At 46.6% G+C, this 13147-nt stretch overlaps 1 protein-coding gene across 4 annotated transcripts in view; it reads left to right on the top strand.

Moving 5' to 3' along the window:
* Positions 1–1068: 1068 nt before the first annotated feature.
* The window catches only part of LOC122541857 (very long chain fatty acid elongase 5-like), a 39749-nt gene continuing 27670 nt past the window's right edge, over positions 1069–13147 (top strand). The window contains exons 1-3 of one of the 4 annotated variants that reach the window (XM_087982282.1): positions 1070–1288; positions 1364–1466; positions 11355–11590. In XM_087982282.1, coding sequence (XP_087838408.1) covers positions 11507–11590 — 84 coding nt within the window. In that variant the 5' untranslated portion in view covers positions 1070–1288; positions 1364–1466; positions 11355–11506. Of the gene's footprint in view, positions 1289–1363; positions 1494–11354; positions 11591–13147 lie in introns of all 4 variants that reach the window. The other 3 variants (XM_087982283.1, XM_043678931.2, XM_087982284.1) reach the window with 3 other exon arrangements.

Raw genomic sequence — 13147 nt, 5'->3', positions numbered from 1 at the left:
ATCCATAGAATCCTTAGTGTGGAAGCAGGCCATTTGACCCATCAAATCCACTTGACCCTATAAAGACAATTCCACCCAGACCCACTCCCCTACCCTGTAACCCTGCATTTCCCATGGCTAATCCACCTAATCTACACTTCCCTGAACACTGTAGGCAAATCAGCATAGCTAATCCACCTAACTTGTACAACTTCAAACAGTGGGAGGAAACTGGAGCACCTGGGGGAAACCCCCTCAGACACAGGGAGAATGTACAAACTTCAGACAGATAGTTACCTGAAGGTAGAATTGAATCCCGTTCACTGGCATAGTGATGCAGCAGTGCTAACCGCTGAACCAGCAGGTCAGGCAGCATCCCAGGAGCAGGCGAATCAACGTTTCGGGCAAAAGCCCTTCATCAGGAATGAGGCTCGTTCCTGATGAAAGGCTCTTGGCCGAAATATTGATTCTCCTGCCCCTCGGATGTTGCCTGACCTGCTGTGCTTTTCCAGCACCACACTCTCAACTCTGATTTCCAGCATCTGCAGCCCTCACTTTCTTCTAACCACTGAGCCACTGTGTCACCCAACCTTTCAGCCTCAGGTACATATTTGAAATTTCCTCCTGCAAGAAAGCTGAAGCAACCATGTTGGAGGTGTGGATTGCGTGGAGGCAGTGCAAACCAAGTCTGATTGCTCTCTGGATCTGCGGTATAGCTTATTGTAGCTGCCACTATAAAGGATTTATTTTATATTCACAGACGGGGTCCGGGCATCATTGGCTGGGGCAGCATTTATTGCCAGTCCCTAGTTGCCATTGGAGAAGGTGGTGGAAAGTTGTTGGCTTGACTATGAACAGCTGAGGGTGGAACATAGCATTCTGTAGAATGGGACACGGATGTGCAAAGCTGTTGTTGTACCATAATAGTCAGCATGACATCATCAGATGTCTCATCAGGGCACTGACTATTGCCCATCTCAGACACCAGCTTCAGTCTTGAGTAATTTGTTGCAATTTTAGTGTGAAAATTCTTAACTTAGAGGATCCAAATTAAAAATTGTAGAACAGATTTTCTGTTAATAAAGTGAGGTAAAATATCTTTAGCAACAATAACAAAAACATAAATTGTTGGAACAAAGTTCAGCGCGTCTGGCAGCTTTAGTGGACACAAATCAAAGTTTGGAGTCCAGTGACCCTCCTTCAGAATGTGTTCAGAAGATATTTTTCTTTCAAAAACACTTCTTTTGGAATGTGTTCAACTCTAGTTAAGGGTTCACGAGGTCTTCGCTTCCTTCCTCAAGTTTCAGAGGTAGGTTTTATTAACTGTTTGACGTGTCCTGGCGTTTTCCTTCATTCAGTTTCATTGAATCTCTCGTCCTGATAGGTCTATCGGAAAAAAAAATAGTAACGTCATATCTGGCAAGAATTCGCTTCCGGGAAAAGAAAACACTTGGTGCAGTTCGATAGCTAAGAGACGTCAGCTGAAGGTACAAGATCCTCATTTCATTCTAAATGTGAGCTCTGTTTTGTAACTTTTGTAGGACTTCTCTTGTAACGTGCAGTGCAGGAATTCTGCAGATTTCTGTGTGTTTTTTCCTGGGGACGTGTGTGTTAGAGCACGAGGATCAACTATCTCCAGGCTGCTTTCATTCCTTTTAATATCAGTTAAAGAAATAAGATATTAGTAAAACAAGCAGTAGAGAGCTGCATCATTGAGCTGTACTGGGGAGGAGGGCGGATACGAGCGAAGTAGATACTTTCGTGAACGAGTTTGAATGTTTAGTGTCAATCGAGTGTGGACAGTTTGGACTGTTCTTATTTGGAGACTGCCTTCTCAAACAAAATGCAGTTTGCATATACACAGCAAGAGGCTGGCTGGTAACTGTGTCCATTTTAAAATGTAACCGTGAGGGAGGGCTCCTCAGCCAAGGACAACACGAACTGTGGCTAGATTTGTCTCAGTGTGGTGCAGCAGCTCTCTCTCTCTGCCGTTCTGCTTGACGTCCCGTGCTGCTATTTATTTCCAGGGCACTTTCCCTCCTTTTAATGTTACTTTCTTTTCCCTCAGAGCAGTTTGGACAGTTTTTATTTGGCGACAGTACGAATGCACTTTAGACCAATCGACGTTGACCCTTGAACACATGGCTAATGAGCTAGAATCCGTCCGCTCAGATTTCGATGCCTTGCCAATTCTTTCTTGCATAATTTCAGTCAGGTTGTATCTCTCCTCAAGGGGTATTTGTCATAAAAGAGTTCTTATAACTGGAGACCATGATAAAAGTGATCATTTTGAAAGTTCAACTGGAACTGTGAATTAATATTTATAAAATTTAATCCAATTTCTTTAAATAGATTTGTCGTATAATAGAGTTGAAAACTTGGGCATGCTCTTGGTAAATAAGAACACCTCTCTTAATGATCGTTTACAATTTTCCGGTTATCCATTGGTCAGATGTTTGCAAGGAATCTGCTGAGGGCATGTCTAAAACTAAAACAGTACACCATGACCATGAATTGTGTAAAACACCAACTTGAGGATGAAATAACTCCATGAACGCTAGTATCCCATCGCCAATTCACCCCTTATTTACATGTACAATGTACATGACGCTGACCCAGCTAGCTCAGAGCCTGCTTCTATAGTGAATAGAACCCCTGACACTCTGTTTATACCCATTTCTCTAATCTCTAATATTATTACACACCTTTGGATCAGGTAAGGCACTCAAAGAGGGCCTTACAGCTGTGTTTTTTTTAGATTACTTACAGTGTGGAAACAGGCCCTTCAGCCCAACAGGTCCACACCGACCCTCCGAAGGGCAACCCACCCAGACCCATTCCCCTACATTTACCCCCTCACCTAACACTGCGGGCAATTTAGCATGGCCAGTTCACCTAACCTGCACATTTTTGGAGTGTGGGAGGAAACCGGAGCACCCGGAGGAAACCCGCGTCGACATGGGGAGAATGTGCAAACTCCACGCAGACAGTTGCCTGAAGCGGGAATTGAACCTGGGTCCCTGGCGCTGTGAGGCAGCAGTGCTAACCACTGTGCCGCCCACAGCTGTATTTATTTTTTTTAAAAAAACCCCCACACTACCGCCTAACTGCGGTAGTGCTTATTTTTTCCCCTGCACCCATGTTGTGTGTGTGCAGGTGTGAGATACAGTGAGAGACACAAGGTGCACGCATCTTTATTCAATTTCCACCACCAGGAAGATAGGAAAGGGCAATGCTGTGTGGTCAAACAGTGAAGGAGAGGGCAGGGATTAAATCAAAATAGAGTTGGAGGGGCAAATAATGCACTCCACTCCCTGCGGCGCCCACCTCTCCCTGAAAAACTCCAGGGTGTTGGTCGACACCGCATGCTCGTTCTCCAAGGACACCCGGGCCCTAACGTAACCGCGGAAGAGGGGCAGGCAGTTGGCCCTAACGACTCCCTCCACGGCCCGCTGCCTGGACCTGTTTATGGGCAGTTCGGCCAGGCCCAGGAGCAGACCCACGAGGAGGTCTTCAGACTTGCCCTCCCTCCTCCGTACCGGGTGCCCAAAGATCAGGAGCGTGGGACTGAAAATCAAAAAGGGGGTGCAAATGCCCATACCCAATATATACATGGTCCACGGACTCCACAGCGTCACAGAACAAGCAGTTGGGCTGGGAGTCCGTGAACCACCGCAATCTGCGGTTGCAGGGGACCGCTGCGTGCAGCACCCTCCACCCCAGATCCCTGAGAAAAAGGGAGACGGCTGTGTTTATTTTTTTTTCTCTTTTTCTTTTTTTTTCTCTGTTTTTCTTTTTTTACCCCCACACTACCGCCTAACTGCGGTAGTGCTTTATTTTTTCCCCAGCACCCATGGTGTGTGTGCATGCACAGCTGTGTTTATATCTGTCAGCTAGGGCTCCCGATTGGAGTTGTTTACCTGGTCCAATCAGGCAACTCATATTCTGTGAGATCCACCTTGTTACAATCGCTACATTGCTCCCCATCTGAATCCTGGACCTCGGCCCATTGTTTTTCTCTCAGCCTCTCCTGGGGCATTTTTGCACCAGTTCTGGTCTCTCCTGATTCTCCCTCAGATGATGGTGGTGTGTACCAGACCATAGCCCGCCACTTGTGCCCAGAGCATCTCTACTGAAATTCGTCTTCAGATAGTAACAGTGTCGTGGCTGCAGCACCTGCTGTCTCTATCTTGTCATTGGAGATTTCTTTGACGCAAGCCTGAGTTGAAAAGTGTGGCGCTGTAAATGCCCGGCAGGTCAGACAGCATCCAAGAAGCAGGAGAATCGATGTTTCAGGCGCAAGCCTTTCATCAGAAATGTGTTCTGAGGGGCTGGGTATGTTCTGCTCCTGCTCTGTTTCCACGGTTGCAGCTTTCATGTAGTCCACGTGATTGTTCAGGACGCCTCTCCTCCCCAAACTTTGTACATCGTGGGACCTGAGCTCATGCGATCATGCCCCTTACCCATGCAGCACTGTTTTCCTGGTTTCGACAGCAAACTTTGTCCCTGAAGTAAACTGCCTCTCTCACCTAGAGGTGTCTTGTGTCCAGTATTGTGTTCCTGATGCCATTTCACCCTCCCCCAGGTTTGGAAAGATCAGGTTTAACCCAGTGCGAAGTCTTCTCCCCATTAGCAACTTTGCTTTAGCTGTCTCTGTAATTGCGTGAGAGGTGGTCCTGTAATCAAACAGGAACCAGGACAGTTTGGTATCGCGTGAAGCTGTAGGTTGTTTCTTTAAGCCTGTCTTCAAAGTTTGGACTGCGTTTTCTGCCAAACCTTTGGACGTTGGATGGTATGGAGCTGTTCAAATATGCTGAATGCCATTCAACTGAAGGTCTCTTCTCACTTGACCTATTCCACCATGGAATCCAGCTATGTCATTTAAAACTCTGTCAATAACTCATTATAAAATTTGCCAGGATGCTGATCCCAGTATGGTTCAGCTGAAAACCGTTGCAATTGTACAGCGCTCCCACTCCCCTGTATTGGTGTTTGTGGGTAAAAACAAGGACCGCAGATAGTGGAAACCAGAGTATAGATTATAGTGGTGCTGGAAAAGCACAGCAGGTCAGGCAGCATCCAAGGAGCAGGAAAATCGACATTTCGGGCAAAAGCCCTTCATCAGGAATTGAGGCAGGGTGCCCAGGGTGGAAAGATAAATGAGTGGGGGGTGGGGAGAAAGTAGCATAGAGTACAATAGGTGATTGGGGATCGAGGTGATAGGTCAGAGAGGAGGGTGGAGTGGATAGGTGGAAAGGAAGATAGGCAGGTAGGACAGATCATGAGCACAGTGCTGAGCTGGAAGGCTGGAGCTGGGGTGAGGTGGGGGAAGGGGAAATGATGAAACTGGTGAAATCCACATTGATGCCATGGGGTTGAAGTGTTCCGAGGTGGAAAATGAGGTGTTCTTTCTTGGTGAGGGAGCAGCGGTGGAGGAGGCCCAGGACCTGTATGTCCTCGGCAGAGTGGGAGGGGGAGTTGAAATGTTGGGCCACAGGGTGGTGGGGTTGATTGGTGTCCCGGGCGGGTGTGCCGGAGATGTTCCCTAAAGCGCTCTGCTAGGAGGCGTCCAGTCTCCCCAATGTAGATAAGACTGCATCGGGAACAACGCATACAATAAATGATATTGGTGGATGTGCAGGTAAAACTTTGATGGATGTGGAAGGCTCCTTTAGGGCCTTGGATGGAGGTGAGGGAGGAGGTGTGGGTGCAGGTTTTGCAATTTCTGCGATGGCAGGGGAGGGTGCCAGGAAGGGAGGGTGGGTTGTTGGGGGGCTTGGACCTGACCAGGTAGTCATGGGGGGAACGGTCTTTGCGGAAAGCAGAACTGGCTGGGGAGGGAAATATATCTCTGGTGGTGGGGTCTGTTTGGAGGTGGCGGAAATGTCGTCGGATGATTTGGTTTATGCGAAGGTTGGTAGGGTGGAAGGTGAGCACTGGGGGGTTCTGTCCTTGTTATGGCTGGAGGGGTGGGGTTTGAGGGCGGAGGAGCGGGATGTGGATGAGATGCGTTGGAGGGTATCTTTAACCACGTGGGAAGAGAAATTGCAGTCTCTAAAGAAGGAGGCCATCTGGTGTGTTCTGTGGTGGAACTGGTCCTCCTGGGAGCAGATACGGCAGAGGAATTGGGAATAAGGGATGGCATTTTTACAGGAGGTAGGGTGGGAAGAGGTATAATCCAGGTAGCTGTGGAAGTCGGTGGGTTTGTAAAAAATGTCAGTGTCAAGTCGGTCGTCATGAATGGAGATGGAGAGGTCCAGGAAGGGGAGGGAGGTGTCAGAGATGGTCCAAGTGATTTTAAGGTCGGGGTGGAATGTGTTGGTGAAGTTGATGAATTGCTCAACCTCTTCGTGGGAGCATGAGGTGGTGCCAATGCAGTCATCAGTGTAGTGGAGGAAGAGGTGGGGAGTGATGCAGGTGTAAGTACGGAAGATGGACTGTTCTATGTTGCAAACAAAGAGACAAGCATAGCTGGGCCCCATATGGGTGCCCATGGCTACCCCTTTTGTCTGGAGGAAGTGGGAGGATTCGAAGGAGAAATTGTTAAGGGTGAGGACTAGTTCAGCCAAACGAATGTGTGTGTCGGTGAAGGGTACTGTTGGGGATGTCGGGAAAGGAAGAAACGGAGGGCTTGGAGGCCCTGGTCATGGCAGATGGAGGTGTAGAGGGATTGGGTATCCATGGTGAAGATGAGGCGTTGGGGGCCGGGGAAACTGAAGTCTTGGAGGAGGTGGAAGGCTTGGGTGGTGTCTTGAACGTATGTGGGGTGTTCCTGGACTAGGGGGAATAGGACAGTGTTGAGGTAGGTGGAGATGAGTTTGGTGGGGCAGGAGCAAGCTGAGACAATGGGTTGGCCAGGATGGTCAGGCTTGTTGTGAAGGATGTAGAATCAGGCGGTGCTGGGTTCCTGGACTATGAGGTTGGAAGCTGTGGGTGGGAGATCTCCTGAGGTGATGAGGTTCTGTATGGTCTGGGAGATGACGGTTTGATGATGGGGGGGGTGGGGTCATGGTCGAGGGGGGCAGTAGGAGGAGGTGTCTTCGAGTTCTGGCGTCTGGCTTCAGCGGTGTAGAAGTCAGTGCGCCAAACTACCACTCCTTTATCCGCTGGTTTGATGGTGAGGTTGGGATTGGAGTACATGGCTTGGAGACGGTGGACGCTAGGAAATTGTTTCCGTTAGGCGAGGAGACTCGGACCCGTGAATACAGCCTTAGAATTAGAGGGGGTAAATTCAGAACAGAAATGCGGAGACATTTCTTCAGCCAGAGAGTGATGGGCCTGTGGAATTCATTGCCGTGGAGTGCAGTGGAAGCTGGGACGCTAAATGTCTTCAAGGCAGAAATTGATAAATTCTTGATGTCACAAGGAATTAAGGGCTACAGGGAGAATGCGGGTAAGTGGAGTTGAAATGCCCATCAGCCATGATTGAATGGCGGAGTGGACTCGATGGGCCGAATGGCCTTCCTTCCGCTCCTATGTCTTATGGAGCAGAGGGAGTGGAGAGCTGTGTGTTGTGAGGGTGAGAGGTTAGAGTGGGGGAGGGGGGTAGATAGGTTGAGGCGGTTAATGTCTCAGCGCCTCAGTTGGAAATGAAGAGATTGAGGGCAGGTAATAGGCCAGCGCGGGGTGTCCAGGTAAATGGAGTGTGTTGGAGGCGGGAGTCTTGATTGTAAAAGTAAGCTCGGAGGTGGAGGCAGCGGAAGAAACGTTCGACGTCACGGCGTGTATTAAATTCATTGATGTGTGGATGGAGGGGGATAAAGGTGAGGCCTCTGCTGAAGACTGATCGCTCGTCCTCAGTGAGGGGAAGGTCAGGGGGAATGGTGAACGCTTGGCCAGGCTGGGAGCTAGGACCTGGTGTAGGTATGGAGCTGGGAGTGGGGGTGAGGCTTGTAACTGGAGTGGGCGTGGTGTTAGGGAGAATGGGGGTGGAGTCTTGAGCAGGGGTGGTGTTTCCCTCATGGTTCTTGGGAGCAGGGGTGGTGACAGTGGAATCTGTGGGGGGCGTGTCAGCAGAATGCAGATGAGTGGCGTTGGTGGGGGCGGAAGTGGTGGCGAACATGGCAGTAGTGGGGGCGGAAGTCACTGAGCGTGTGGCATCAGCGATGATGTGAGGGGCAGACGTGATGTCACGTGTGGTGCATGAGGAATTGTGAGGGGTGGAAGTGGCTGTGGAAGCGGCCATGATGGGGGCAGAAGTAACGTCATCCATCACCATGGGGATGGTAGCTGCAGCAGCCGCATGGTTAATGGCGTCCGAGTAGTTCCAGAGGCCGGGGGAATCTTCTAGAATGTTTGAGGAGTGCTGGTTATGGAGGTGGGTAGATAAAAGTTTGTTGTACTTACAGTTTCTGGTGTTTGAGATGGTGTTGAAATACTGTTTATTGAGAGTATGAATTCTTCTGAGAATATAATACAGAAGGGGTCCTTTGCAATCCTGAGAGAGTGTGGCCCTCAGCTGAGGCAGGGCTGACTGTAGAGCGGTTAGGTGCTGGCGCATTGCTGCAAGCGTGGAGCGGAGGATCTTGAAGGAGAACTGTTGCTGGTGTTTTTGAATCTGTAGTCTGTACTGTTTGTCCTGTTCGGTTCCGAACTCTGCTGGTTTAAAGGTGGTCCGGAGTCTGTGTGGGATGAGTTGGTTATGGAAGCAGGCACTGAGAAAGCAAATGTGGCTGTGGTAGCGAGTTTGTTTCAGGACATGGTTGAAGAGATTCAGGGCAGAGGAGATGACCTGGGGGTTGCAGTGAGAGAGAGACTCACTGAGATTCTTGTAGAGAGAGGAGGAAAACTTCTTCAAGGTTTGTGCCCTGTGGATTGAAATCCATTTGGCCTATATTGATCTTTGAGCCGTGTATCTAACCCCCAATCTTTCTTAATTTACTTAAATTCACGATGAGTGAAATCACAGGAGATCTGCCCATAAATTTCAGTTAAATGGAGCTTCAAGTTTGCTGGGGAGGCCCCTATATGACCTCTTTACTTCCAACCGCACTCTGCCAAAAAAAACCCCAAATGAAAACATGGTAAAGCGGTCTAAATATATGAATAACATCTTTTCAGTTTGTCCACATATTACAAAGCTGAGATGATTTACAGCAAAAAGCTTTAAGAAAGTGTTGGTGGTTAGTTCCAGAAAAACTAGGCAATGTTTTTCGGCTTATTCGCTGTCTCCAAACAAGTGTGACCAAATCCACTCTATGATCAATATAGTCAAACATGTTTTCATGCAGCAGTGCAATGTTCCAGAGTTGAAGACTGGACACTACTGAGTCATCCCGCTCTTGCCTTGAAGAGTCTGCAATCAGGTCATCTCTCTGTTCTGTTGGGCTGCATGTATGGTACAGTCCACCTCATTGTAAGTTTTGGCACATCCCTGAACACTGTGGGCAATTTAGCATTGCTAATCAAACCGGAGTCCCTGGCGTTGTGAGGCAGCAGTGCAGTGCTACAAGTGTCCTTAACTCTGCCACCAAGTGGACAACACTGCCTTTGCTCTTGGTGCAGAAACTTGGCCTGTGCTTTATGTCAAGCTGAGTCTAAAACATAGGTAAATTGGAGAATCTTTGTGTACTTTTGGAATATTTAACTTTGGTTATGACTCTGGGAATGACAATCCCAATCCTTTTAAATCTCCCTAAGTGCCCTGTTGCACGGTGCTGTGGTGGAGCTTGTTCATTCATCTGCAGATCTTGCTCTCAATCACAAAGCCACAAGAGCCTTGGACCTGTTGGCCAAAGATTGAAGAAAATAGGCTAGCTCAGCGAAGAACAAAGCCAACAAGGCACAAACAAGATGTTGGTGAGGTTGGGAAATAATCAAAATGGATGACAGTATTAATGTCTAGGTGATGGAAGATAATGCATGTTTACATGTGTAACATGGTGGTTGGAGTCTTGATGAGGCAGAATACTTTATCCTCAATTGCATCTTGAGTATCTCTAGAGCTAGTGGATAACATTCTATCACGACTTGTGCTTTGTAGCTGGTGGACAAACTCTGGAGAGTAAAGATGTGTTACTCTCAGCAGAATGACCAGTTTCCAACCTGTTCCTGTGGCCAAGATATTTCTGTGGTTGGTCCAATTCAGCTTCTGGTGAATGGTAATACCCAGGATGTTGACGGTGAGGGATTCAATGACAATGTTGAATATTGAGGGGTTATGTTTGGATTCTCTCATGTTGATGATAATCAGAGCTTATCATTTGTGTGACTCAAATGTCATTTGCCCAGACTTGAATGTTGTTGCATATTCTCACAGATTGCTTCATTGTCTGAGGAGTTGTGAATGTTGTCTAGTCATCTGTGAACAGCCTTACTTGGAGGGAAGATCACTGATGAAGCAGTTGAAGACTGTGTGTGGGGGGGGTGGGGGGAAGGTGGGGAAGGGGGGAGTGTGGGGGGGTGCTCAGGACACCTCCCTGACAAACTACTGCTGCAATACTCTGACTGTGATGGTTGACCTGCACAACCACAATTATCATCCTTTGGGCCAGATATGACTCTTGCCAATGGAGGGATTTCTTTCCGACTCCCATTGACTCCAGCTTTGCTCGGGCTCCTTAATGCCATACCTGGTTACATGCTGCCTTAATGTCAAGGGCTTTCACTTTCACCTCACCTTCGGAAAAAATCTCTCTTTGTCCACGTTTGCACCAAAGCAATGAGGTTAGGAGCTGAATGGCCCGGTTGACCCCAAACTGAGCATACATGAACAGGTTATCGCTGAGCAAATGCTGCTTGATTGCACTATCAACAGCTCTTTCCATTACTTGGTTGGTGATCCAAAGTATACTCCTGGGGTGGTAAAGGATGGGATGGATTTGACCTGTCTTTTGTGGACTGGACACAGCCGGACAATTTTCCGTGTTGGCCAATTAAATCCTTGCTGATCTAATGTCCCACTCAATCCACCTCCCTACATCTTTTATTTAATCGTCCTTTAAATGCATTTATTCTCTTCAACTTGTGGAAATTGTAGCAGCAATCCTTGTTGCTTTCTGGGTAAAGAATGTTTCTTCTGCATTCTCAATTTAATTTACCTGTGTCTATCTTTAAATTAATGGCTTCTAGTTTCATAACTTCATAAGCTATTTCCCATAAATGAGAAATAGTTAGTTTGTGTATACTCTATCCAAACTTTTTATTATTTTAAAACCTTATTAAGGCCATTTCTTAACATTCTCTTTTCAAGCGAATGTCCGTTCTCTCCTAATTGGCATAGTCTTATTTCTGCTATCATCCTCATCAATCTTCTCTGTCCCCTTTCCAGTGCATTTTAAAAAATAATTTAACAATTGGAATTGTATTTCCAGTTTGGTCTAGCCATAATGCAAAGCAAGTTTGACTTACATTCATTTCAATTTCATCCCCTTTAGAACAGTGGTTCTCAAGTTGTGGTCAGTGGACGACTGGTGGCCTTATGGGTGAACAGGCTAGAACTCTGGTCCCGTCATTCAGGAACTTGCTGCCATACCTAACAACATAATGTTGAGATTTGGGGCTGAAATGAAAACGACGAACTGGCTAAATGTGGTTCCAACTAAATGGCCCCTGGACAAAGAATTCTGAGGAGAGAACCACTACTCTTGAAATAAAATCCAGCATGAATTTTGTAAATGACCTTGTAAATCTCTCTTGCCACTTTAGTGGTTTAAGTATTTACACCCAGATCCCTTTTGTTCCCCTCCCCTATTTAGATTCTTACTCTTTTCGGCATCTGTTGCAAGTTTACTTACTTGGAAATGAGCTTGAAGGTCTCCGCTCCTCACCACATTCTCACTGCTGCTTGCCCCATTTGATACATCCCATTTGTTCCAGCGAGTGTTGACACGATGAATCAATTTTCACTGACATCTTAACTGAAATAATTAAGATGTTGAATATTCAATTTTTATCCTGGTCTGAGTAAACACTTGAATTAGTGATTTTAATTAATTGTTTTTGTCCAAACTTTTTGAATATTCCTGTCAAAGGATGAGTTTCTACAAAACAAAACTTTGTAGAAGCCATGCATAAGTTTCCATGAAGGTCCACTTAATGTTCAGCTAACAATGTTCAAAGACAATTCTTACTACTATGGCACATCTCTTATTTGCTATTCTGCTTCCAAGAATGGCTGATAAATGGACCTTCTAGCCGAGAAGTAGGGACATTACCGCTGTGCCACAAGGTCATCAGTATGTCCAAAGTAAATTACCAAAATGATTTACGTAATTATTACATCTACTTGGAAAGTAAGCCGGGGACTGTGAGGTGCTTTGGGATGTCCCAAGTGTCATAGCAAGAGTTAAGCTGCTAACTTGGGTTGCTTGATTAATTAAAGTTAAAAATCACACAACACCAGATTATATTCCAACAGGTTTATTTGGAAGTACTAGCTTTCAGAGCGCTATTCTTTCATCAGGTAGCCGTAGAGTAGGGCCATATGACACAGAATTTATAGCAAAAGATTACAGTGTCATGCAACTGAAATGATATATTGGTCAAACAGATTGCTGTTCAAGTCTCCCATCTTTTAGAATGGGTTGCAGGTTTCTGTTCATTAATATGTAAATCCTAGAACTACTCTTAAGTCACATTCTCAAGATAGCTTAAGGTTTTATAAGAAAAAAAGGTGATAATGTGTTAAAGATGTGAGGTTAGAGTCTGTCTGTGTCCCAATCTTGAGTCAGATTGGTTCTATTTCCAAAGTGGAATTTATAAAATATTACGTGGATTGACTGCCTGCAGATTGTGTGCTTTTTGACCAAAATAGAATGTATCTGCAAATATAATTCTGGAAATGCAAATTTGTATGTGCATGTGTGCGTGCTTGGTAAAGTGTGTGTGGTGGAGTACAAGCCTGTGAGAGGGTGTGTGCATGGGTGGGAGTGTGGGGGTGTATGTGTGTGTATGAAAGAGAGAGCATGTGTATGAGGTCACCAGTTCTGACGTGCCACAGCGAGAAACCGTAATGACCTCCTCAGGAGACAGACACTGAATGCAATCCCAGTACTTCCTGGGTGCAGAGAAACTATGCCACGTTCTCGCAGCCTGCAATACATTTTCGATGAGGATCTCACCAAAACGTTCTCTATGCCTCTGCTTCTCACCTTTAAACAACTGCTAAACCTTAAACAGACCATTATTCGCAGCAAACTGCACAGCCTTCAGGACAACATTGACCACA

The sequence above is a fragment of the Chiloscyllium plagiosum genome, unplaced genomic scaffold (genome assembly GCF_037043375.1).
Source record: "Chiloscyllium plagiosum isolate Xiang-an unplaced genomic scaffold, Cpla_swu_hap1 HiC_scaffold_43, whole genome shotgun sequence".
Lineage (NCBI taxonomy): Eukaryota > Metazoa > Chordata > Chondrichthyes > Orectolobiformes > Hemiscylliidae > Chiloscyllium > Chiloscyllium plagiosum.
This window is presented reverse-complemented; position numbering and strand designations above follow the sequence as displayed.